This window comes from Zingiber officinale, chromosome 6A (assembly GCF_018446385.1).
Source record: "Zingiber officinale cultivar Zhangliang chromosome 6A, Zo_v1.1, whole genome shotgun sequence".
Taxonomy (NCBI): domain Eukaryota; kingdom Viridiplantae; phylum Streptophyta; class Magnoliopsida; order Zingiberales; family Zingiberaceae; genus Zingiber; species Zingiber officinale.
In genome coordinates this window covers 80,565,029-80,587,560 of record NC_055997.1, presented here as the reverse complement: position 1 = coordinate 80,587,560, position 22,532 = coordinate 80,565,029, and the positions used below count along the sequence as shown (strand labels likewise).

The 22,532-nt window shown below is 43.1% G+C and overlaps 1 protein-coding gene across 1 annotated transcript; it reads left to right on the top strand.

Moving 5' to 3' along the window:
- Positions 1–2,128: 2,128 nt before the first annotated feature.
- Positions 2,129–22,089, top strand: LOC121996708 (disease resistance protein RPS2-like). The gene is made up of 2 exons (XM_042550773.1): positions 2,129–4,901; positions 21,807–22,089. The coding sequence occupies exon 1, from the start codon at positions 2,259–2,261 to the stop codon at positions 4,899–4,901; it is 2,643 nt and encodes an 880-aa protein (XP_042406707.1). The 5' UTR covers positions 2,129–2,258; the 3' UTR covers positions 21,807–22,089.
- The last annotated feature ends 443 nt before the right edge of the window (positions 22,090–22,532 follow it).

Below are 22,532 nucleotides of genomic sequence, written 5' to 3'. Positions count from 1 at the left end.
CCATTGGTAAAAAAAAATAAATAGAAAGAAAAATGAAAATATGATATCACGGGTGAAGTCCCTAGGAGACCTCCATGATATAAATTTACTATATATATATATTATTAAAGAAATTTTTTTCCTAAAATCTGTTAAATATGTTTTATTAATGTTAAGAGTATTATTTTTTAATTATATTTATATTTTTAATATAATGTTAATTTTAATATAAATATATTTTTATTGTAAGAGGATGGTATGGCGAAAAAAAATATTAATACAGAAGGTATTTAGGTTAATGATATGATATATGATATTGTAAATTAGAGAAAAATTTTTAATCATAATCATAATTTTACATGTAGTACTCAATAAAAAAAATTTTGTTTCCATTCCTTGTATTAAAATATTATTTGTTTCAATTTCTCATACAAATATTATTGCCTAAATTGCCCTTCAGATTTGTTAGATATAAAAAGTCTAAAAACGAGTATATTTCCGATTAAATTCAGCACTTTACACTAGAATCCAGTATTTTATGCTAGAATTGAGTATATTTTCTATCAAAATTAACCCTCATATTTTTTCCGTTACAAATATTCTGAAAATGAGTATAATTCCTATTAAATTTAGCACATTAAACTATAATTGAATATATTTTCTATTAAATTGAGCATATTTTTTTTCCTGCTTAATATAATTCCTTATAAATTCAGCATTATTTACTATTTAAAGAAAATATAATATATTTTTCATTTAATTGAGTATCATTTTAAAAAAATCTTGAGGTGAAAAAAGAATCGTACTCAATTTGATAGAAAATGTACTAGATTCTAATTTAATGTACTGAATTTAAGAGAAATTATACTGATTTTTGGATTTTTTATACCTAAAAGTATCATAGGTAATTAGGTAAATATATTTGACTAGGGATGAAAATCTAATATATTTTTCATCCAATTGAGTATTATTTAAAAAAATCTAGTATATTTTCCATCCAATCGAGGTGAAAGAAAATCGTACTCAATTTGATAGAAAATATACTAGATTCTAATTTAAGATACTGAATTTAAGAGGTATTATATTGATTTTTGGATTTTTAATATTTAAAAATATTATGAGTAATTAGATAAATATATTTGATTAGAAAGTGAAAATAAAAATTTTGATTGATAAAAATTATATGTAAAAATTTATTTATCAATAGGAATAGGGATTGCAGGTAAATTATCCCATTATGATATATACAACTGAAATCCAATCGTCATTCCTACTGACGTGGGCATATCTGACACGCTATCAATATTTTAGACAAATTAATGATGGATAATGCTTGGTTAGGTAGAAATAATTTATTATTTTTTGAGATGTGTCAGTCTGGCTGTTGGAATCGTATTATAAATTTGGATTTTGGTCGCCAATATGCGGTTAATATTTTTATGGCAAATGAATATTTGAAGGCATGATTGAATGGAACAGTTTGCAAAGCGAGAAGCGGGCAGATAATTAAAATTTATCTTAAGCATAACATAATTGTTAAAATTATTACTAAATTTACCGGAGGAAAAAAATAAAATTATTTTGAATTTTAAAAAATTAAAATTTGGGTTAAAATTAAAAAAGAGCTCCTTATTTCTTATTTTTATTTGTTTTAAAATTATATATTTTAAATAAATATACATTTTATATTTTAAAACTACCCTCATTGACTTGTGACAACTTAGTCAAAGTCGTTCCAGCATCGAGCCAAGTAATTTTCCAAAAAAAAAAATTCTAATATTGTTTAGTTGATTTTAATCAAATTAAAATAGTTTTAAAGTAATTTTATAATATTAAAAATATTTTTAATTATAATTAATGAGAAATTTTGTTGAGTATATGAAAATAACTAAAAGTAAAAAAAAAAAAAACGTGTCCTTGAGTGGGCACGCCTTCTCAGTTTCTTAAAAAGTTAAATCTAAATTTTGACGAATTAATAAATAATTTTTTACTATTTAAATAAATAAAATAAAAGTAAAAAAAAACTAGTTTGGAATTCTAGCAATAAAATTTATTATTTTTAAAAAATATAATTGCATTCTTATAAGTTATTAATTAATCTGTATATAAAATCGGTAATGTATTTAACAATTTGTGTTTGACTATAGTCTTGAGTACAGATCGAAGCAGCAGCCTTAAGATGAACCTCAATAGCAACTTCCTCCCCAATCCTCATTTTTCTTCTTCTTCTTCTTCTTCTTCTTCTGCTTAATTGCCTTCCGATTGTTGCAGAGTGAATCATGGAGTCCATTATATCGATCTTGGATTCCATCTTCCGCCCCGTGGTGGCCTTCTTCACCCGCACCTTCGGCTACGCCATGTCCTGCGAGCAGTACATCGAGTCGCTCCAAAAGGAGATGGGCGAGCTGCGGAGCAAGCGCGACGACGTCAAGCGAGAGGTCGATCGCGAGGCCCGCCAGGGCATGGAAGCCACCAACGAGGTCATGCTCTGGCTCCAAAACGTCGAGCGCCTGGAGGAGGAGGCGGCGCGCATCACGGACGACTTCGAGACCCACTACGCCAACCCGGCCGCCGATGACTCCCGGTCCAAGCTCGTCGTCAGCTACCACCTCAGCAAGCGCGCCGAAGACGCCTGCGGCGAGGCCACCGTGCTCAAAACGAAGTCCCACTTCAACAAGGTCGCCGATCGGCTGATGCCGATCCGCTTCGAGGAGCGCCCCAGCGCGCTCACCGTAGGCATGGACTCAATGATCGAGCAGCTTCGGAAGGCATGTGATGACGATGTGGGCGTCATTGGGATCCATGGCATGGGCGGCGTAGGAAAGACGGCGCTCCTCAACCGGTTCAACAATGAGGTGCTCGTCCAGGTGGCACACCTCGACGTGGTGATTTCAGTCAAGGTCACCCGTAATTTTGACGTGGAGAAGATCCAACGCGAGATCGGCGACCGAATCGGACTCTCGTGGGACGAGAGAAAGAGCGACGACGAGCGGAGCATGGTCCTCTTCAAGGTGCTCAGCAGGATGCGTTTCGTGCTGCTGCTGGACGACCTGTGGGAGCCGCTGGACCTCTCTATAGTGGGCATCCCCACCCCCACCGGCGCTTCCAAAATCATCCTCACCACGCGGATCGAGGACGTTTGCGACCGCATGGACGCGAGGAAGATGAGGATGGAGTGCTTGGAATGGGAGGACGCCTGGGAGTTGTTTGAGAAAAAGGCTGGGAGAGGATTGGGTACGCTCCTCCGTGGCGACCCCGACATCCGCCGCCATGCCGAGGACCTTGCCCAGCGATGCGGTGGACTTCCTTTGGCTCTGATCACGCTCGGACGGGCTATGGCGAGTAAGCGGACCGCCAAGGAGTGGCATCATGCCGTCACGACGCTCGCCAACACGCCATGGCATCTTCTGGGCATGGAGGAGAGCGTTCTACAGCCTCTGAAGCTGAGCTATGACAAGTTAAACGATGACAGATTGAAAACTTTCCTTCTTTACGCATCTTTACTCATGAACAAGATGCCAATGCACAATGCTACCGTCATCAATTTGTGCATAGGGGAAGGAGCAATCAACGAGTTCGATGACCCGGAGGATGCTTACAGCAAGGGGTATCACCTCCTTGGAGTCTTGAAAGCGGCGTCCCTACTTGAAAGCAGCGGCGATGACTATGTGCAAATGCATCCTTTTGTCCACGCCATGGTGTCATGGATCGTCTGTGAACATGGGAAGAAGGATGGAAAATGGCTGGTGCAAGTCGGTACTGGACTAGCTGAAGTACCTGATTATGAGAAATGGGAACATGCAGAAAGGGTCTCATTGGTGTCCAATGAGATATGCTCATTGCCCGAGGATCCTTACTGCCCAGAGCTCTTGACGCTTCTTCTAAGTCGCAACTATGAGCTAAGCAAGATTCCCAACAGCTTCTTCCTTTCCATGCCACGCCTCAAAGTCCTGGATCTGTCGCGCACTTCAATCAAGGAATTGCCACCTGAAATTGGTAAGGTGCTTACGCTCCAACACCTTGATCTTTATGAAACAAACATTGCATCGCTACCAAAAGAATTGGGCAATTTGGTTAAGCTCAAATCATTGCTGCTTTCAAGCACTCCTCTCCTTAAGGAAATCCCACATGGAGTGATTGCTCGCTTCACTGAGTTGCGAGTTTTGTCTATGAATGACAGCTATGGTAACTGGAGAGTGAGTTCCTCTGGACCAGGGATTAACTTTGAGGAATTGGAAGGATTGAAGCGGCTAAGATATCTTGATATTACCCTGCAGAATGCAAGCACTCTGCAAAGGTTGTCACGGGCTCGCCGTCTTTCCATGTCCACTCGTTATCTGCATATAAGAGGCTGTCTTGGACTAACTACTATTCATTTACCTTCTACTTCTCTTGGGAGATATATGAAAGGCTTACGGGGCCTTCGTATATCTCAATCTAGCATATTGGAAGAAATAATAGTTGGTGGTGGCAGTACTATTGGTGAATGGTCATTGCTTCCGAACTTGCATGTTCTTATCCTCCAGCATTTGCTCAAAGCAAAGTTCGTCTTTAGGGATCGGAATTTTCAAAACCTTCGGTTCTTGTATGTTTGGTACTGCATTGGTTTAGAGCAATTGGTCAAGTTTGAAGATGAACTGAGCGAAGGGCAAGAATCTGAAGTCATCACTGCCTTTCCCCATCTCAAAGAGTTGCATCTTGCTTCCCTACCAGAGTTGAAGAGCTTAGGAGGTGAAAGAGTGCTGGCATTCCCCTGCTTGAGAGTTCTTGAGGTGAAGGAGTGCCCCAAGCTCAAGGAACTTAGTATTACTGGAGAAGGACTGACACAGATCTGTTGCAAACAAGAATGGTGGGATGGATTGGAGTGGAAAGATGAGAAAATTAAAGAAGCTCTCTTTCCCCTTTTTACACCATTACAATAGGTAAGTGAGGTTCACTTGACCATTTTGTCCATACATTCCACTTTCTTCTTTTCTTAATTATCTATCCAAAGCTGTGTTTGGCTATAGTGATCTATCTGATATTTCTCTTTAGGTAGATAATATGCTAGTAGTTTTACTTGATAGCTGGAATAAAGAGATTTCTTTACGTGTAAGAAAAAGAACACAATTCAAGACAAGTTGATGTGCAACACTTGGAAGTCATATATAGGCTCTTTATAATTGAGATAACATGTTTCTTTTATTCTGTTTTCAGATTTCTATTATTCCGTTTGGGAAAGAACAACATTTAATCATTAATGGTATTTATAGTAGTGCCTAACTATGAAGTTTAAACTCTGAATTGAATTTTATCATTGTTTCGAATTGCTATTTAACTGTATAGGTCAATATTGAAATGATCTTCTGTATTGTCTCTTAATTATCAGATCATAATGCTTAAGGAATTATGAGAGTTGCCACTTGAAACTTTGTTCCATTGACCCTTTACCATTAATGAAGGCAAATTAAGTTTCTTAAGGATAGTGTTTAACGACAATGCAAAAGCTGAGAATTTTGTACCTGATCTAAGTTGGATTGCTTTCGGCAAGTACCAAAAAAAGATATGAACAAAATGTTCATATGTGCACACAGAAGTTTTTTGTTAATCTTTATGTACCTTTTATCATTGACATTATCATCCTCATCGTTGTAACCATGTTACTCCCAACTATATTGATTAGTTTGGACAGTTTCAACGTTGGTTGTCCATTGTCCAGCTGTTAAGTAACTCAATTTTTTTCATCCAGACTTGTTCTCAATTTTCTTCTCCTTTATCGTTGATCCTGTCGGAAGGTGTGACGTTGGAAAGCCGAGGATGTGGCAGTTCCGCTAATAGGATGAAGACCTCGCTCCTATCTACAAAACAAATCAAACTAGGAAAGGGGTTCCTGGCGTTGACCCTCCAATACTCAAGTTAGAAACAGAAGGAGAGGAATCGAAAATAATAGGGACGGAGATGAATCTTGCCTTTCTTCATACCTATCATACTCTTTTATACCTGTTTTAGTGACTCTTCATATGTCCTTGTTTAATGATATTAATTGCAGACAGAAGACATCTTTGTCTTGACTTCTCTACATTCAAGGATAAATGGAGTGTTCTCTTTTATTTTCTCTTTCCCTTATTAAGTATCCGTCTTTTCCTCTTTTATCATATCAATTTATTACACTGTCAATGGCATACCCTGAGCTTGACGGGTGACCCGCTCTCCTGTCGATCGGGTTGACCAGACGCTATTTCATCCAGACGGCCGACCAGACAATAGTTCCTCCGATCGGCCTATGTAGTCCCCTCTCGCTCGAGCGGCGCGGTTGAACATCTGAGCCCTACCGTTGTCCGTTTTGACTTTGACCTCCACTGTGGCCGTTGACCTGTGCTAGGTGGGCTCCTCCTTACCGCCGCATCATAAGCCTCCCCTTCAAGTCTAGTCGAAGGAGGCTGCAAGTCCGACTGACTGGACAAGCAAATGTGTCTTCGACTTTAAGGTCCGTTCGACCCATATGTTTCAGTGGCCAATCGGATTGTGCTTTGTCTTTAATCGTTGATCGACCTACAAGCCAATGCCGCTTAGCTTCATTTTATCGTTGCTGGGTTCAGCCCAGTGACCCGTTCTTTGCGCCGATCGGGACGATGAGCAGCAACACTTGGCACATGTTTTCCTTTTCCTTATGCGTCCTCAGGCGAGCTCGATCTTGGCTGATGTCATCCAAATTTCTTGAAGACCGTGTAAATCCCTGATAGTTATGGTCGAGCACGCGGCCATACCTTTTTAATTAAGCTCATTAAATTTTATCCGGTGACCGAAAGACACGTGCTCCTCACTGTCGCCGCACGCTCGATGTGACAGGCGGATATTCTCTTGCAACGAGGCGTGCGCCTTTTCAAAATCAACGATGGGATCTGCTTCTAGGTTTCCGTAGCTTTGGATCGGACGGCTGAGATCAATCGGCCGCGAGGTTTATAAACCTCGCGTACGTCGTCGTCTTCCTCACTCTGCGCCTTCGTCTTCGAACTTTCTAACGACACTACGCTCTTCTTCCTTTCCGGCGATCGTAGCGATCTCTCTAGTAAGCTTTCTGTACCCTTCAACCGGATCTGTTCGTTGTTCTTAGCGTCCTTTCTTTCAATGGAACTTCTTCGTTGTTTCTTATCGACGTTTATTTCCGAAGACAAGCTCCTCTCAACCTCCTGTCTTCGTTCTTGGACTCTGGTACACGTCCATCGAGTCCAGGTTCGACGGAGGCGATGCTCAGAGTTTGAGAGCTGTTTTTGAAATTTCCTCTGATTATCAAATCGGTCTTCTTTCGGCTTTCAACCGACCGAACGAGCCGCCTCTGGGTTTTGTATGCTTCTTTAGGGACCAATTTACCGCCTGTCTGCGGTTCCCGATCCACCCTTTTTTTTCTGCCGTTTGTAAATATTTTAGTATTTCTCTCCATCAACTAGTGTCGAACTCCTTTCGGCTGTTGTGCGGGGTCGTCGTTTTGTTCCGCCTGCACGACATTCCTCTTACTTTTCGGCTCTTCCACTATTTCTATTATCCCAAATTGTCCAAGTCGGGACTTTTCTCTTCCAAGCCCGAGTGGGCCTAGTCTTCTTTGACAAGATGTCGTCCTCCAACAAGCATTGGAAGGACTGCTACTTCTTTGTTCGCTTTTTTGAGCGGCCGGACTTTCCGACCAGGTGACAATTAGAGGTGTCGAACCCTCCCTAGCTCAAGAAATAGAAGAGTCGCTCGGACTACCTCCATACAGCTTCCAACTTGGCTGATCAGAAATATCATATCCACAAGTTACTGTTGGATGGTATCCTCTACGTGTTCGGTCTAAGCTTGATCCGCACAAGGCTTCCGTCCAGTCTAGGTATGCTCTTTCTTTTCCCCAACTTTTGAATCTAACTGATTTTTCTTCCTTTTGTGCAGCTCGAATCATGTTGCGACCTCGTCTGGCTGACAAGTGTAAGTCTGCGGACGCAGACATCAATGCTGCAGCCGTGGCCGAGTTGGAGAGCCGCAGTCTGCAGCCGGTAGGTTCCAACGAAGATCCGCTCGGCGAGGCAGAGGGAACTCAAGTGGTGGGGAGCTGTGCTGGAGGAAGTCGGATAGCCGCGAGCGATGTGGCGGCTGCAACAGCAAATCTTTTGCCTGAACGGTTGTCCATGGTTTCGATAGTGGTCGCTTCGGAGTCGGCGACTTCCGACGAGCCCCTGCGACGCTGCAAAAGGCGCCGAGCGGAAGGGGGTTCCTCTCGATCTACAACTTCCGCCTTGCAGACTCGAGCACCGATCGTTTCCCGACCCCCTTCCGAGCTGGGTGAAACCTTCGTGCCTGCTCCCGATCAAGGAGTCGCTGTGCTCCCAGGCACTATATCTTCCGATCGGACTCCGTCACTGTCCGGTTTGCCTGAGGGATTAATAGCTACACCGTCGGTCGCCTTCCTGCCATCCCCTTTGTCGGCGGCACAAGTGTCCCACGTTCAACCTAGCGTCATCGCTTCATTCGGTTGGGAGGGCAACGCCACCCCCGTCCGCTCCGAGCGGCGGACGCCACATAACGGCAGCCATTTATCTGCCTACGGATGAGTGGCGTGCCTCGGATAGCGCCGAGTCCTGAGCCTCTGAGCACCAGATAATTATCCAGGGGTCGCTCGCTCAGATATGGGCTGACGTTAGGGCTCGCGCGGTGGTCATGCCTCCGGGGGCACTTACTGACAATCATACCCAAATGTCTACTGGGGTGAGCATTTTACTTGTATGTTTTAATTTTTTTCCGCTTGGTTCTAATACTTTCTTGGGTTCCTTGCAGTATTGGGTAGAGAGGCTGACCATGTGTCAAAGGCTCGTATTTTTGGAGTAGGAAGTCATGCAGCTGTACGCCTTGAGCGGCTAGGCAGCAGCTTCTCAGGCGCAGCTGGAACAAATGAGCACCGAGATGGCTCAATTAAGAGTCAATCTGAGTAAGAGCTCCGAGCAGCTGAAGGTGGAGGAGAATAAAGGCGCTTAGCAGGCTGCTCAATTGGCTCGGCTTGATAAACAGGCTAGCTCCTTCGAGTCCAAGCTTAACTTGACCAACACCAGGAAGCTCTGGGCCATCAAGGACTTGGAGATAAAAAATAAGGAGTTCCAGGTGCTGGCTCAAAACCTGAAGGATGTGGAGGCCTCGCTAAACGTCGAGAGGGAGAGCAGGTCAACCGAACGCTCCACTACGAAGACCCAACTCGACGCCAAAGATGAAGAGCTGGCCAAGTTAAAGGAAGAGCTGAAGGCCTCCCGAACGGCCTTAGAGACTTATCAGGGAGCCAAGTCGAGCTGGTTCGATCTCATTTAGTAGGCCTACATCCGCTCGGACGCTTTTAACTACAAGGTCGCCGATCGGGCACTCCGTCTATTCAACCTTGCTATTGACGGGACGCTCGATCAACTGCCTCCACTCTGCTCTGACAAGTAAGGTCATCAGTCGGGACAAGCTGATTGAGTCGCTGCCCGATGATGTTTTGGATTTTTTGGAGTGAGCTTGCTGAGTTATTTTGTATTGCCCTTGATGTGCTTATAGGTTTTATCGAAGTATTAATGGATGGTTGCCCGTTCGGCAGACCTTTTTATTTAATGTCAATCCTTTGTTCTGCGCCATTCGGCTTTTCCTTTTCATATTTTTTAGATGTTTCATTGTGCTACTGCTCATTAGTGTGGCTCTGTGGCCCACCGATCGACGTCATATTAATTACCTAGACGAGCCATTTTTCATCTGTCTCGGGTTTACAACTGCTGCTTGGCTTTTGATGTAGACGCGGGGTTTAAGGTCGCCGTCGGACTGTTGAATGGTGTAGCCGAGGTTTTAAGGTCGCCGCTCGACCGTGACAAGGGTTTAAGGTCGCCGCTCCACCGCTAATGGCGACAAGGGTTTAAAGTCGTCGCTCGACCGCTAATGGAGACAAGGGTTTAAAGTCGTTGTTCAACCGCGGTTGGCGACAAGGGTTTAAGGTCGCCGCTTGACTTTTAACTTGGCCGATCAGCTCAAGAGTTTGAAAAATTTTCGTCGTTTATTTATGTCTGTCCTGTATCCAGAAGGCATATACATAAGTATATCTATATTTACTCACGCACCTCTCACCCGGCTACTCCGTAGGGTTGGAGATGATTCGCATTCCATGGTCGTTCCAGCAGTTTTCTGTCTTCATCTTCCAAATAGTATGCAACCGAACGGAATTTCTGTACGACCTTGTAAGGTCCCACCCATGGCGCCTCGAGCTTGGTGACGTCCCTGACCGACTTGATTCTCTTCCAGACCAGATCGCCGACTTGGAAGGATCTCGGGATCATCCTCCGGTTGTAGTTTTGCTTCATCCGCTGTCGATATGCCATTAGTCGAACGACAGTTTTATCCCGCACTTCATCCACCAAGTCGAGCTCTATTACCGCTCGGTGTTTCTCTCATCATAGAATTACACCCGGTCAGATTCTACTGCAACCTCCACGGGAAGCACTGCTTCTCCATATACCAGCTGAAATGATGTTACGTCGGTCGCCTCCTTTGGAGTCGTGCGAAGTGCCCACAAGACACTCGGGAGCTCGTCGACCCATCGACCCTCAGCGTGGTCAAGCCGAGCTCGTAAGCCTCTAAGGATCTCCCGCTCTCTGTCCGCTCGGACCCTCTCTTTTACCGGGGTCCAAAACGACGCTCGGTATAAGGGGATCGGCGCATGAGGGGCTTCCCCATAGGTGCCGATTGGTATCTTGTTCTGCTTCCGAATGGAAAGTTGTTCCGTTCGATCCCCTTACTCAGCCTGGCAACCTGCTGCGGAGGCTGCAGGCTCCTATGTTTGGCAATCGGCCAGCGCCTGTTGTTGCTGTTGCTCTAATAGCTTCGTTACTCAAGCCTGTATTAGTACGTCGAGATTCTCTTGCGTCAGTGTCACTGTTGTGAGTCGTCCAGCGTTTTCCATCTTCTCGTTCATATGTAGACTACGTTCCCACAAACGACGCCAAAATGATTCTGTTCGAAGGCATGAAGTTGGAAAGCCGGGGATGTGATAGTTCCGCTGACTAGATGAAAACCTCGCTCCTATCTGCAAAACAAACCAGACCAGGGATGGTGTCCCTGACGTTGACCCTCCAACGCTCAAGTTAGAAACAGAAAGAGAGGAATCGAAAATAATAGGGACAGAGATGAATCTTGCCTTTCTCCATACTTATCATGCTCTTTTATACCTATTTTAGTGACCCTTCATATACCCCTGTTTAATGATATTAATTGCAGACAAAAGACATCTTTGTCTTGGCTTCTCCGCATTCAAGGATAGATGGAGTGTTCTTTTTATTTTCTCTTCCCCTTATTAAGTATTCGTCTTTTCCCCTTTTATCATATTGGTTTATTACACTATCAATGGCATACCCCGAGCCAGACGGGTGACCCGCTCGACCTGCTCTCCTGCCGATCGGGATGACCGGACGTTGTTTCATCCAGACGACCGACTGGACAGTTGTTCCTCCGATCGGCCTATGTAGACCCCTCTCGCTCGGGCGGTGCGGTTGAGCATCTGAGCCCCGACATTGATCGTTTTGACTTTGACCTCCACCGTGGCCGTTGACCCGTGCCAGGTGGGCTCCTCCTTACTGCCCCATCAATCGCCATTTTGTAAATGATAAGGAAAAATATAATGTAGATGTTCCTTATCAAATGCAATGTACAACAAAGCGAGTGACCAAGAAGCTATGCACGTGCATGGACCGTTGCTAAGGATCAAGCAAGGCGTACTATTGTATTAAAGAAAGAACTTTAGTTGGAATTGATTATTCTATCAAGGTTTTAATTGTGTTTTCTTAATATTACTATTTAATAAGAGTATAACATACTTTTAGGATTGAGGGATCGAGTGTAAAAAATCTACCTTCTCCTACTCTCAAGTGACTAGTCTTTATGGGATGGGATAGCATCATCTCTAATTTAACATGGTACCAGAGCAAGATGCCTATGTGTTAGGATCGATGGATTGCGGCTAGAGAGGGGGGGTGTGAATAGCCGACCCCAAATCTTCGCGTTTCTTTCTACAAACTAGGGTTAGCGCAGCGGAAATAAGAACAAGAAACGAAAACAAGAAGATCAAACCTCAACGCGTCGATGTAACGAGGTTCGGAGATAAACTCCTACTCCTCGGCGTGTCCGTAAGGTGGACGAGCCCTATCAATCCGTCGGTGGATGAGTCCCCGGAGAACCGGCTAATAAATACTCCTTGTGGGTGGAGAAACCTCGCCACAATCTCTTTGCAACAGCAATAAGGAGTACAACAGTAGAGAAAGCAAACAAGAACAATCGAAATGTAAAACCCTTTGCTTGCCTTCTCGTTGCCGACTGGAATCCTGATGAAGCAGCAACTTCTCGGATCCAAGCTCAGCTAGAAAACCAGCAGGAAGCTCACCCGAAGCTTCGGCAGTGAGAGCTCAGCAGAACTCAGCAGGAAGAAGAAGAAAGTACAGTAGCCCTCGAACCCTTTTATAACCCGCGAAGAAGACAGAGAACTAGCCGTTAACGGTTAGATGGACCGATCAGCTTCATCCCGATCGGTCCACAAGGGTCCGACGGTCACAAGACCGATCAGCCTTCCCCGATCGGTCACGGAGACCGATCGGGTCTTCCTGATCGGTCCGGAGACCGATCAGGTCCTTTCCCTCCCGAAGGTGATTTCCTTCGATCGCCTCCCTCGATCGGTCCGGTGACCGATCGTGAACTTCACCGTATGCCATCGATCGATCACCGATCGGTCACGACCGATCGATAAGCAACAAAATATTGTTGTTACCGATCGGCCACCGTGACCGATCGATAACCCAACAGACACCGGATCGGCCATCAGACGATCCGTGTTAGAGCTCCCACCCCTAAACCCTACTTGGTCCCGAGAACGAGCTACCGAGCCCTCTCCGACTTCGTCCGGGTCCGAGAACGAGCTACCGAGCCTCTCCGACTAAAGTCCGGAGAACGAGCTACCGAGCCCTCTATGACTCCGTCCCCAGAACGAGCTACCGAGCCCTCTCTCGACCACGGTCCGGAGAACGAGCTACCGAGCCCTCTCCGACTTTCCGTGCCAAGTCTCCATCTTGGTCTTCTCCGCCAAGTCTCCATACTTGACTTTTCCCGCCAAGCTCCTCGCTGACTTTTCACTGACGTCGTCAACCTCGACCCATTCGATTTCCTCGTCGCTTCACTCACCGGACTTCCAAACCGCCTAGCTTCACCACTAGGTCTTTACCGGCTTCACTCAGGGTTTCCATCTGCCCCGCTTCACTCACCGGGACTTTCTCATTGCCCGGCTTCACTCACTGTGACTTTCACTTTCACCTAGCTTCACTCACTAGGATTTTCACCGCTTCACTCACCGGATTTTCCGAACCGCCTAACATCCCGCCAGACTTCCCCAAGTATCCGGCCAACCTCGACCTACTGACTCTTCTTCATCCAACTGACGCACCGATCAAGATCTTCTCCGCACGGACAACCGCACCGCATTGTCCACGCTCACATGTCTTTCGATTGTCAAACATCGAAACCATGACCAAGGTTTACGCTTGGTCAACTAGGTCAACCTTGACCTACTGGAAATTGCACCAACAATCTCCCCCTTTTTGATGTTTGACAATACCTTTAAGTTAGGCTAAACCAATAGCCTCAACTTTCTTCATGCCACTAGGTAATGAAACATAAGTTACAACCTTACATTCTCCTTCTAAGAAGGCAACCTCCTTCTTAGATAATGAAGGCCTAACTTAAACCCTTCATTCTCCCCCTATTGGCACACATCAACAGACTCTCCCCCCTGAAGAGTAAGTTATCGTTGTTCACAACTTCACTCGTCATGATCAACAAACTCTCCCACTAACTCCAATGTTAGTCAATTTCCCCCTTGAAACTCAATTCAGCAATCAACTTAGTGATAATCCCATATCACTCATCCTCAAAAATTTCAACGAGAAAAAACTCCCCCTAAAAGTCAACTCCTCTTGACTAATAGGTAAAACTCCCCCTAAAGGTCAACTCCCCCTTGACCATTGCACCAACAATGTCTTGGAGAGTTCCAAACCTTTAGAACTCTAAAACATCACTTCCATAGCTGCAATTTCAGACAAACAGTCGAAATTCAGCAGGTTGGCACGCCCTGATCGGTCACCAGACCGATCAGGCTCCCTCTGGATCGGTCACAGTGACCGATCCAGGCTCCCCTAGACCGATCAGAAACCCTTCTGATCGGTCCACAAACCTGATAAAGGTCTGATAAGTTCTGATTTCTTTCCACGAAATTCAGAAACCTCTAGAAAATTACAGAAAATTCCAAAAATTGTGAAATTTTGAGTATACATTCCTCATAACATATACTATCAAGGAAAAATAGTTTTCTATGAAAATAACTTCCATTTTTCAATCTTGATACAAAGTTCAAAAGTCTTTGAAATAGCTCAAAGTTACTTATCTTTGTATCAACTTGTTCAATGATGAATGCTATCACTAGAAAAGCTTCATCAAGGTTTTTCAAATCAATTTTGAAATGATTTTAAACCCTTTAATTTGGGACCACAATCTTAGGGCTAAATGTACATGACTTGTACATAAGCTTTCCCTATGATCCCCAATTAGAATTAGGCTCATCTAGGTACAAGAACTATGTACCTTGATCCTAACTCACAATCCTAATATCTCACACACATCTAAGATGTATCAAACACATCCAAGTCAATTTTGATGTGAGATATGAGTTTAGGTCATCTTAGGCTAATTTCTCATGCATTTTCTAAACAACAATTTGATCTCCATATCAAATTGTGTTTTTGTCCTTAAATCAAATTAATTGATTTTAAATGCAAAAGATGATGACATGGCATATAATTGTATCATAAATGGAAACATGTGCCAATGTCATGATGTCATGGCATAAAGTATGAAACTTAAAATAAAGCATGACATTTAACTAACCTAAGCATTATCATGACATTTTAAATGATCATAAAATAAATATGATGTCATGACATGGCATATGGCAAACAATATATGGCAAATAGCACATAAAGGTATAGAAAATACCTAATTCTAGCCTTAGTTGCCATTTTTGATAGTTTTGATCATTTTGCCATAGGTTCTATATTCCTAAGTGTAATAGACATAAAATCACATACCAAGGATGTTTAGATCACAATGTGCCAATTAAATTGACCTAAGAGAACTCCTCAAATGTGATTGGCACATCCTAATCACCTTAGGAATAATTTTCAATTTCATTTTCAAGGCTTGATTGCACCTTGAAAATTCCTAAAGTGCCACCTTTTGTCATGATTAGGTTAACTACCTATTCAAGTAAGGTTGGCACACCCTAACTCATCTAGCGTGATGAAATCACGCTCCTAGGAACCCAATACCTATTGGAGCTCATTGGGTTTACTAAGTATTCACTAGGGATGACTTCCCTAGCAACCCTCCTAATGACCCTCCTAGACTTTGAAGCCTTGGTCATTTGGGACTCATCAAGATCAACTCTAGGGGTGACTCCCCTTGTGACCTTGGTGATGGTCTTCCTAGCCCTAGATTTTGTTCCATAATCGAATGGAACATTGTGATAAGTGGGCTTGACCACTTGGGACTTAGGTTTGTGACCCAAACCTTTCTTGTCCTTGGACTTGGATTTTTGACCCCTAGACCCTAGAGTCAAATCCTCAAGAGCCTTTTCTAGAGAGTCAAGTCTTGACCTCAAGACTTGATTTTTTTTCTCTAATACCTCAAGCTTTAATTTATCATTTTTCTTTGAGGTATTCCTAGGCATATGTCTAGATGATTTGGGATTTCTACCTAGATTTTCCTTAGCCTTAGATGAGTTAATTCTAGGGTTAACATTTCTAGAATTGTCCTTATCTAGGCTAACATGTTTAGCACCTAAGCATGTGTATCGATTTCTAATGTTATCATGCTTACCATTATTAACAATAGCAATAAGGCTACTAGCATGTGTCTTATTATTATTGCAATAATGTGCCTTAGAGATTACCTTAGGGTTTGCCTTAGCTCTCCCTATCGATGTGCTCGTCTTTTTGTCCTTGTGAGGTTGCCTCCCCCTCGGACATTGGCTCCGATAATGTCCCCTTCGCTTGCATTGGAAGCACACCACGTGCTCCTTGCTGGCTTCCTTGATCTTTGGCGCCGGTGGAGTCTTCCTAACCCTCTTTGGACACTTACTCTTGTAATGTCCATACTCCCTACACTCAAAGCACATTATGTGTAATTTATTTGAAATTGAAATGCATGAGTTACCTAGGGTTGAGGATGGATGAAGACTTTCTTCTTCATCCCTTCCGGAGGTAGAAGCTTCTTCCTCTTGCTCCATTCTTGAAGAAGAACTCTCCTCCTCTTCTTCCATAGATGTTGAGTAGCCCTCAACTTCTAATTCCTCTCCTCCATGATGTGAGCTACTTGGCTCACTTGACTCCTCTTCATGGCTTGAAGTGGAGTTCCCCTCATGGAGCTTGGCCAAGTTGTTCCACAACTCCTTGGCATTGTTATATCCACCTATCCTACACAAAACATCATTAGGTAGAGAAAATTCAAAAATTTTCAATACCTCATCGTTGACTAGGGATTGATGGACTTGTTCCTTGGTCCACTCCTTCTTCTCTAGGGTTTCTCCTTTCTTGTCCATCGGAGGCTTGAAACCTAATTGAACACAACTCCAATTTTCAAGGTTAGTCATAAGAAAGTACTTCATTCTTACCTTCCAAAACACGAAGTCGTCGCGATCATAGAAAGGTGGAATGGTGATGTCTTCTCCGAGTTGATCCATCTCTAGCTTGTGCTCCCCCGGGTGTTGATCCAATGAAGAGCGACCTTGCTCTGATACCACTTGTTAGGATCGATGGATTGCGGCTAGAGAGGGGGGGTGTGAATAGCCGACCCCAAATCTTCGCGTTTCTTTCTACAAACTAGGGTTAGCGCAGCGGAAATAAGAACAAGAAACGAAAACAAGAAGATCAAACCTCAACGCGTCGATGTAACGAGGTTCGGAGATAAACTCCTACTCCTCGGCGTGTCCGTAAGGTGGACGAGCCCTATCAATCCGTCGGTGGATGAGTCCCCGGAGAACCGGCTAATAAATACTCCTTGTGGGTGGAGAAACCTCGCCACAATCTCTTTGCAACAGCAATAAGGAGTACAACAGTAGAGAAAGCAAACAAGAACAATCGAAATGTAAAACCCTTTGTTTACCTTCTCGTTGCCGACTGGAATCCTGATGAAGCAGCAACTTCTCGGATCCAAGCTCAGCTAGAAAACCAGCAGGAAGCTCACCCGAAGCTTCGGCAGCGAGAGCTCAGCAGAACTCAGCAGGAAGAAGAAGAAGAAAGTTTTTCTGTACAGGCCCTCGAACTCCTTTTATAACCTGCGAAGAAGACACAGAAGAAACTAGCCGTTGCTACGCAACGGCTAGGATGTGGACCGATCAGGCTTCATCCTGATCAGTCCACAAGGGTCCTGATCGGTCACAAGACCGATCAGGCCCTTCCCTGATCGGTCATGGAGACCGATCAGGTCCTTCCCTGATCGGTCATGGAGACCGATCAGGTCCTTTCCCTCCCGAAGGTGATTTCCTTCTGATCGTCTCCTGATCGGTCTGGTGACCGATCAGGAACTTCACCGTATGCTACTGATCGATCACTGATCGGTCTGCTGACCGATCAGATAAGCAACAAAATACTTCTGTTTGGTTACTGATCGGTCACCAGACCGATCAGATAACCCAGCGTATCAGGAGACCGAGCAACCGAGCCCTCTCCGACCACAGTCCGGAGAACGAGCTACCGAGCCCTCTCTGACTTCGTCCGGTCCAGAGAACGAGCTACCGAGCCCTCTCTGACCACAGTCCGGAGAACGAGCTACCGAGCCCTCTCCGACTTTCCGTGCCAAGTCTCCATCTTGGTCTTCTCCGTGCCAAGTCTCCATACTTGGACTTTTCCCGTGCCAAGCTCCCTGCTTGGACTTTTCACCAGATGTCTGGTCAACCTTGACCCATTTGGATTTCCCTTGCCTGGCTTCACTCACCAGGACTTCCAAACTGCCTAGCTTCACTCACTAGGTCTTTTACCTGGCTTCACTCACCAGGGTTTCCCCTCTGCTTCACTCACCAGGACTTTCTCCAACTGCCTGGCTTCACTCACCAGGACTTTCACTTTCACCTAGCTTCACTCACTAGGATTTTCACCTGGCTTCACTCACCAGGATTTTCCGAACTGCCTAACATCCCAGTTAGGACTTCCCAGTCAAGTATCCGGTCAACCTTGACCTACTTGACTCTTCTTCATCCAACCTGATCAGACCCTGATCAGTATCTCTCCGTATGGACAACTGCACCTGCATTGTCCATGTCTACATGTCTTTCTGTATTGTCAAACATCGAAACCATGACCAAGGTTTACGCTTGGTCAACTAGGTCAACCTTGACCTACTGGAAATTGCACCAACACTATGTCTTTGAGCCATAATGAACATGAGGAGCCGTGTAGAAGTTACAATGTATTACACCCGCTAATCCTGTATGGATAAATGCAATGGTCCATTATGTATATATTTAGAAGGGTGTCTCCCTCTTATATCTAGTCATTTTTAGAAGGAATATATTTCATCTCAATTCAAACCTACTAACCCCATGGATCTGAAATAAAAATTTATCATGATCACAAATTCCATGTAATATATCAAGTATTAGAAATGGGGTTAGCACAAAAATAAAAAAAAAATTGATAAATGGACAAACTCAAATTAACACTTGATCTTTCTTCATCTCTTCTTTGTCTTAAATATCATTAAGGGTTCAAATTCATCACCATTATTTTATTTCTCATTTGTCTTTTGTTCAAGATTTAAGATGAGATTGTGTATCTCTATTCTCTTAGAGTTAGTGTCTCTTTTGGCGGTTTATTATTCTTCCAAAGTAAAATAAGATAAACTCTCATATGGACATTTTGTTTAAAATTTTCAAAATAAATGGGTTTTCAAGGTAGTTCTCAAAATACAGAGAACAAAGAGGAAGAGAGCTCTTGGAGCTTTTGAGGGAACTTTAATTTTACATATAGAATTTAGAGGAAGATTGTTCCTTCCGAAAGCGGAGAAGATGGAAAGCTGAGGATGTGGCTGAAAATTTGACGGGACGAAGACTCCATGCAATCTTGCAACATAAAAACGTTAGTGCCGGGTTGGGAAGGGGTTCCCAGCGTTGGCTCTCCAATTCTCAAGTCAGTTTCTAGCGATGTAGAGAATAGTAGGAATGCTGTAGCAAAAGTGTGTAGAGTAACAAAGTTGCGCATATCTCTTCCTATAGATGGAAACCCCTTTTATAGTGTCACTATAGCGTCTACGCACACATCTCCAAGCGTGTGCACGTTTTCCCAAATGTCCTCTAAAAAGAAAAGTCAAAAAGTGTCCCTGACATCTTTCCTTAAGTGAGTATGCATATCTCTGATGTGACAGGCTGAGAGCTTCTACCGTACGATTTGCCTGCAGAACATGCTCTATCGTTAGTGGCACAAATCTCCAAAAGACTACGAAGAGATGCACGGGTGGCTCCCGCTGTAGGCCAACCTGTGGCCACTCGGCTGGGACGCCCCGCTCGGTAGTACTGCACCATGTAATCTCCCTTAGATTTTCCATTTTCCGTTGTCAGAGGGCTGCCTCTAATCCAGACGGGCACGCCTCCCCGCTTGGACGACAACCGTGGGATGTAGCGTATGTCTGTCTCTTAACTTTATGCTATCCGCTTGACCTTGCTTGCCCGTTCGGACATGTCGTTCGTTCAACTAGCCATAACTGGCCCGTTCGGCCAACCTGTGGCCAGCGCCTTGTTGACTTCGACCTCCACGTCAACCGGTCTTCCTCGCTTTGGCCTATCTCTGTTGGGACCCTCTTTTCCACCGCATCAAAGATCAAGACATTTAAACATTTTTTCATGCATGAAGTTATGCCTTTTGAAAAAGTGAAGTTAGTGGTATAGGAGAGTCGTAAGCAAAACACATGACAACAAGTTGCATCCTGTAGACACACATTATACAACTAGGATTGGTGTAACATCCATGTGGCACACATAGGCAAATTAGCAAATGAGGCTTGTGTGACGTATATGAGGCTTTGTTGGTACCCTATGCAAGGTTGCATCATAGTGAATCTATTAAGGCTTATTTTATTGCTATTTATGAAGTTTCCCACCACCTCAATCACCTCATGGGAGAGCAAATTAGCTAACCTGCAATGTGTGCACCAATAACATGACTTTGGTCCAAGTGGTGTGACCTTGTGACTCAACGAATCTGAGTGAACCAATGCCTCTTTCTAATGCTATTTGGACCGTCCATATGATCCAAAAGGCCAATCATCCATATGATCTAAAGACCCAAATCAAGTCTACTTTGGTACATCCCAAAAGACAATGATGGACCGTAGGAGGGGGCGGGGTGGTGACAACCCCCCCCCCCCCCCTTTCAATTTTTTTTTAAAGAGGGGTTTAGTACATAGTTGACTCTACCACCCCCTTAAATGATTTTTAGAAGAGGGGTTGAGTACCTAGTTGACTCACCACCCCCCTTGATAAAATGTCTAGCTCCATCCTGATCTAGTTTATATAAGGAGGAAACCAAGCTTGTAATAGTCACTTCTAATTCAAGAGAATTCACAATAGCAATCTCTCTTCTCCCTTATGACAACAAATTTCTTCCTCCATATGGATAGAGTTCTAATGAATTGAATTGTGCGTTAGAGTAGACTCAACCTTATTTCCGAGTTGAGTGGACTAGAATCTTCCCCTCTACAGTGCAGGGTGCAGAAGAATAGACAATTTCTTTGTATCAATTCATTGGAGGTGCAGAAGAGTAGACAAGTCATCATGCTGACTCGTAGACAATTTCAATAATTTCTTCCCTTTTAGATGATTGAAACCCTATGCTCACAGGTCTACCCTCTATTAGTCCCAACTTTGAAAAATAGATAGTTCTTTATCTCTTCCAATATCTCGTCTCTCAAATAGAGGTTAGAGTTTAGTCACCTCTTTGACATCCTTACCTCTTCCAGTATATTTAACTTTATCCAATCTCTATCAATATTAACTCCTCTTTTTAAAAGCAGACACTAGAAACCTAATCTACTTGATTGTGCCACCTTTCTCTAGTTGTTGTTATCTTATCAAATTTGAGATCCTATAATATGTTAATTTTGATAGCGAATCAAAAAGGGAGACTAGATCAAGTTTTTTGAAGATCATCATCAACTTGGCCCTTTGTAGGCATTCTCAATGTCTTGAATCATCACCAACTTAATACAAACCATTGCATCATCAGTCTCTGAGTCAGTACTCTGGTTTGCCTCATCCCCATCCTTTCTAACCAGGTTTGCATGTTTTCCCCCTTTTATGAGATTCATTTTTATGAGATTTTTTTATTGTATGTAACAAGCTAGACATAATTGATACTACAATTTGAGAAATTGATATTTATTCGAGTTATTATTTTAAAGTTATTAGAGTTTATAGTTTATATGTTACAAACTTTAGTCCTACATTGGGTACTTAGTTATCAGGATTAAACTTCAATCCTATTACTATGATGTAATGTTTTCCTTTTGAACTAACAATCATACACTATTTTTCCCTTTCAACTATAGCATGTTTAAATGTGAAAAAAAAATCAATAATACTTGATTCAGTATTCCACAATTACTTTTCTGCTGAACCATAATTATTCCTTAAGCATTTAACTTAGGTTGTTTTTGTCTCTTTTTTTTTTGGTCTCCCGTATGATAGTTCTATCTCTGTGGATATCACTACTATGTTGGCATTTCAGGAACTGTTTTTTCTCAAGGAAGGGTGGATATTGCAGAACCAGAGAAACGTTTCATGAGTCTTCACATCTGGATATTGCAGCAATTGATTCTTGATCTATTTCTTTTCCCGCATTCTCTTTATTGTTGTAATTGGTGAGTCCCTTACTAGGAGTTTATTAAAATTGTTGAGTGGCAAAATGTCTTTTTATCCTAACGTTATCTGTTCAAACTTTGTGTCATCTCAGAAAATTTTCTATTCTCATAGGATATTTTGGTCGGAAATGATCCTCACATTTCAATTTACATTTACAGTATCTCACTGTACCTTAAATTTCAGTGATAATAATTCAGCTGTGGTCCATGCTCAGAAGGTTTCTGCCAAAAGACTTGTTTTTGTATGATCATTTCAGGTATTGCTATACGATGGCTGATGACTCTGATCTGATGGTGTATGTTGCTTTGTGCTTAGTGAATTTTGCAGTCGGATTCTAAATAAGAAGACCACCCTAAGGTACGTTCAGATTCATAGATACCGAATATGATAAAATCTATTGAACACTTGTTATCTGATCATGTCCTGACAGAAGAAAAATATTCTCGCCTTTCAGGGTTGAGAACCTTATAATTAGAGAACAATTTGAAGATCCAACACTTATTTCTGTCCTGGTAACTGATACTATAAACTTGTTCCTTTAACACCCCCTTTGTTGATGCCTCATGTGATAATTTTAGTACTACTACCCTTT

Bases quoted from the DNA above. Each gene is read 5' to 3' on its own strand.
- LOC121996708 (XM_042550773.1), top strand. From the start codon at position 2,259: ATGGAGTCCATTATATCGATCTTGGATTCCATCTTCCGCCCCGTGGTG.